Below are 2,341 nucleotides of genomic sequence, written 5' to 3' on the forward strand. Positions count from 1 at the left end.
ATCAAACGTCATTTAATGAAATGATGTTTTGAGAAGTTTCAATAACATTTTTTTTGTTAAATTAAAAATAAAATGATATATAAAACAAGATTGTTTAAATTAATGAAGAAATAACATCATTTCCCAGTTCATTATAAACTAAACCACCCATTAAAAGTAATTGAGCAATGTGATAAGTAGTAATAATTGCCATAGTGCTAAATAAAGTCTTGTGAACAAAAGTGTGATAAGCTAAAAATGCATCACTAATATCAAAAAAGAGATATCCAATTGCAGTCATCCAAGCAGATAATAAATTCCAATTTTGTCCAGTAATTGAACCTAAAGTAGCAAAAGCACAAAAAGAACCACCAGTTAAACCACAAGAATAAACATGGACAGGAAGAGTAAATAGTTTTTGAGTTTTAGATTTTGCACCTTGCATTAAAGGAATTGACGAAATACAACCAATTAATAAAATAAGGAAAGAAGGGAGAGTGATTCCAGGGTATAGTGTTAATGAATAACAAATAATATTACAAATATGACACATTAAAAATGATACTAAACCACAAGCAAACCATTGAAGACCATCCATTAATAATAATAAATCTCCTAAAAATGAGAAGAAAAGACCTATACAAAACAATGTCACATGAGTATTTAAATCAATTGATGTCATAACGAATATTAATAATAATAAACAAAACGTTGGTTTAGTAATTACTCTTAATGAATCAACTTTTTTAAAATAAGATACCCAACACAATAAAACATCAATTATAATACTTATAAATAAAACCCATTGTAACATTGTTTCTTCTTATTTGATTTATTTCTAAGTTCAATATTTTACTTATTTTTCTTTTCTTTTTATTTGTTTTTGAACGTTCTTTTAAAACAAAAAAAAAAGAATAATAAAAATTAAAAAATGATGAAACATAAAAAGCAATATTTAAAATGGTTGAGAAAAGAATGATGTTGGTAATTGTCCTGACTCACTCCAATTGTAAAAAACAGAGAGAATTATTGCAATGTTATCATCTGATAATTTCTTTTTGTAAATATTTGGATATCGAATATCATTATTTAAATATAATTTTGTTATTGATATACATTCTTCTGCATGAGCAACATCCATAAAATAAGCAAAAACAAAGAAAAGACCTTCTAAGAATGATACTCTTAAATTTACAAAACCTTCTATTCTAGACAAATAATTTTTATAGTCATTGATTAGTTCAATTATTTGAGGTGGTTGTAAACAAGTAGAAAATACAAACAATGCTACTCGTTCAGTTGAATCATTATTTGTTTGTGGTAAAATTTGATTAAAAGTTCCTTGATAAGTTTGAAACGTTGTTTGTTGTGATTGTTGATTAGGAAAGTCTGATTGTCCCATAATATTAAATTGGTTTATAGAATTTGATAAAGGAGAATTTGAAGAAATAGCTTTATGAGGTTGAATAGTATTTGATTTAACTTTACTTGATTTCTTTTCTCTTGCTTGAATACTAAATGGTACAGTTATAATTTTTTCATCAGCTAATGTAATAACTATTTGTAATTTCTTTTTGTGATGATCCCTTGAAGAAGAACAATTTGTTTTACAATGATCAAATATATACATTTCTGTTTTATCATCGGAAACTGTTGGTTGGTATGAAGTTCCTGATGAACTTCCAATTTCAATTATTTGTTTTCCACTACATTGAGCACATGTTGCAAATTCTTCTTCTTCTCCTTCTTTTTTACATTTTAAGGCAGCAACAGCTTGAAATACTTGTTCATAAGTTAATCCTTTATTTTCTCTCCAAGTTGAACTCATTGTAAGGATTAATGAAAATGGACGATATCTAAAGACTTTAGCAGTTGATAATCTAATTTCTGGTGGTTTACAATTTACAGAAGAAATAGAGGTTTGTTGAGTTGATGGTTTAGTTTCTGTTTTAATTTCAAGTGGGCGTTTTGTAGCAATATATTCATCTGCATTTGGAAAAGCAGACCAGAGTTTTTGAGTAATTAATAATTCATGTTTAAGGTCTTCACGTTTTTGTAAAAGTATTTTATTTTGGTGTTGATAATAACTATAAGCAGATCCGTATGATGGAAAATATTGATTTGCTTGAGATTCTCCTCGATTAACTACTTCTTTACTCATTTTGTTATTGGTCTAGTTGAATTTTAGTTCAGTCCCGTCCCTTTTTTTCACTCTTTTTCTTTTCTTTTCATCTTTGCAATACCATTTTATAATTATATTTTTTAGTATAAATATTATTATTTATAGTTATGAAGAGTTGAGTATTTTTTATAATTAGATTTATAATTAAAATACTTTATTTAAAAAACAATAAAAACAATA

The 2,341-nt window shown here is 26.1% G+C and overlaps 2 protein-coding genes across 2 annotated transcripts; both read right to left on the reverse strand.

Moving 5' to 3' along the window:
* Nucleotides 1-94: 94 nt before the first annotated feature.
* On the reverse strand, nt 95-793 carry ENU1_146630 (YhhN family protein; the record flags this gene model as incomplete). The annotated part of the gene is made up of 1 exon (XM_008860489.1): nt 95-793. One exon carries the CDS (start codon nt 791-793, stop codon nt 95-97), a length of 699 nt encoding a protein of 232 aa, XP_008858711.1.
* A 141-nt stretch (nt 794-934) lies between these two features.
* On the reverse strand, nt 935-2,140 carry ENU1_146640 (hypothetical protein; the record flags this gene model as incomplete). Its single annotated transcript, XM_008860490.1, has 1 exon — nt 935-2,140. The coding sequence occupies one exon, from the start codon at nt 2,138-2,140 to the stop codon at nt 935-937; it is 1,206 nt and encodes a 401-aa protein (XP_008858712.1).
* Nucleotides 2,141-2,341: the final 201 nt, after the last annotated feature.

This window comes from Entamoeba nuttalli (assembly GCF_000257125.1).
Source record: "Entamoeba nuttalli P19 unplaced genomic scaffold asmbl_6038, whole genome shotgun sequence".
Lineage (NCBI taxonomy): Eukaryota > Evosea > Mastigamoebida > Endamoebidae > Entamoeba > Entamoeba nuttalli.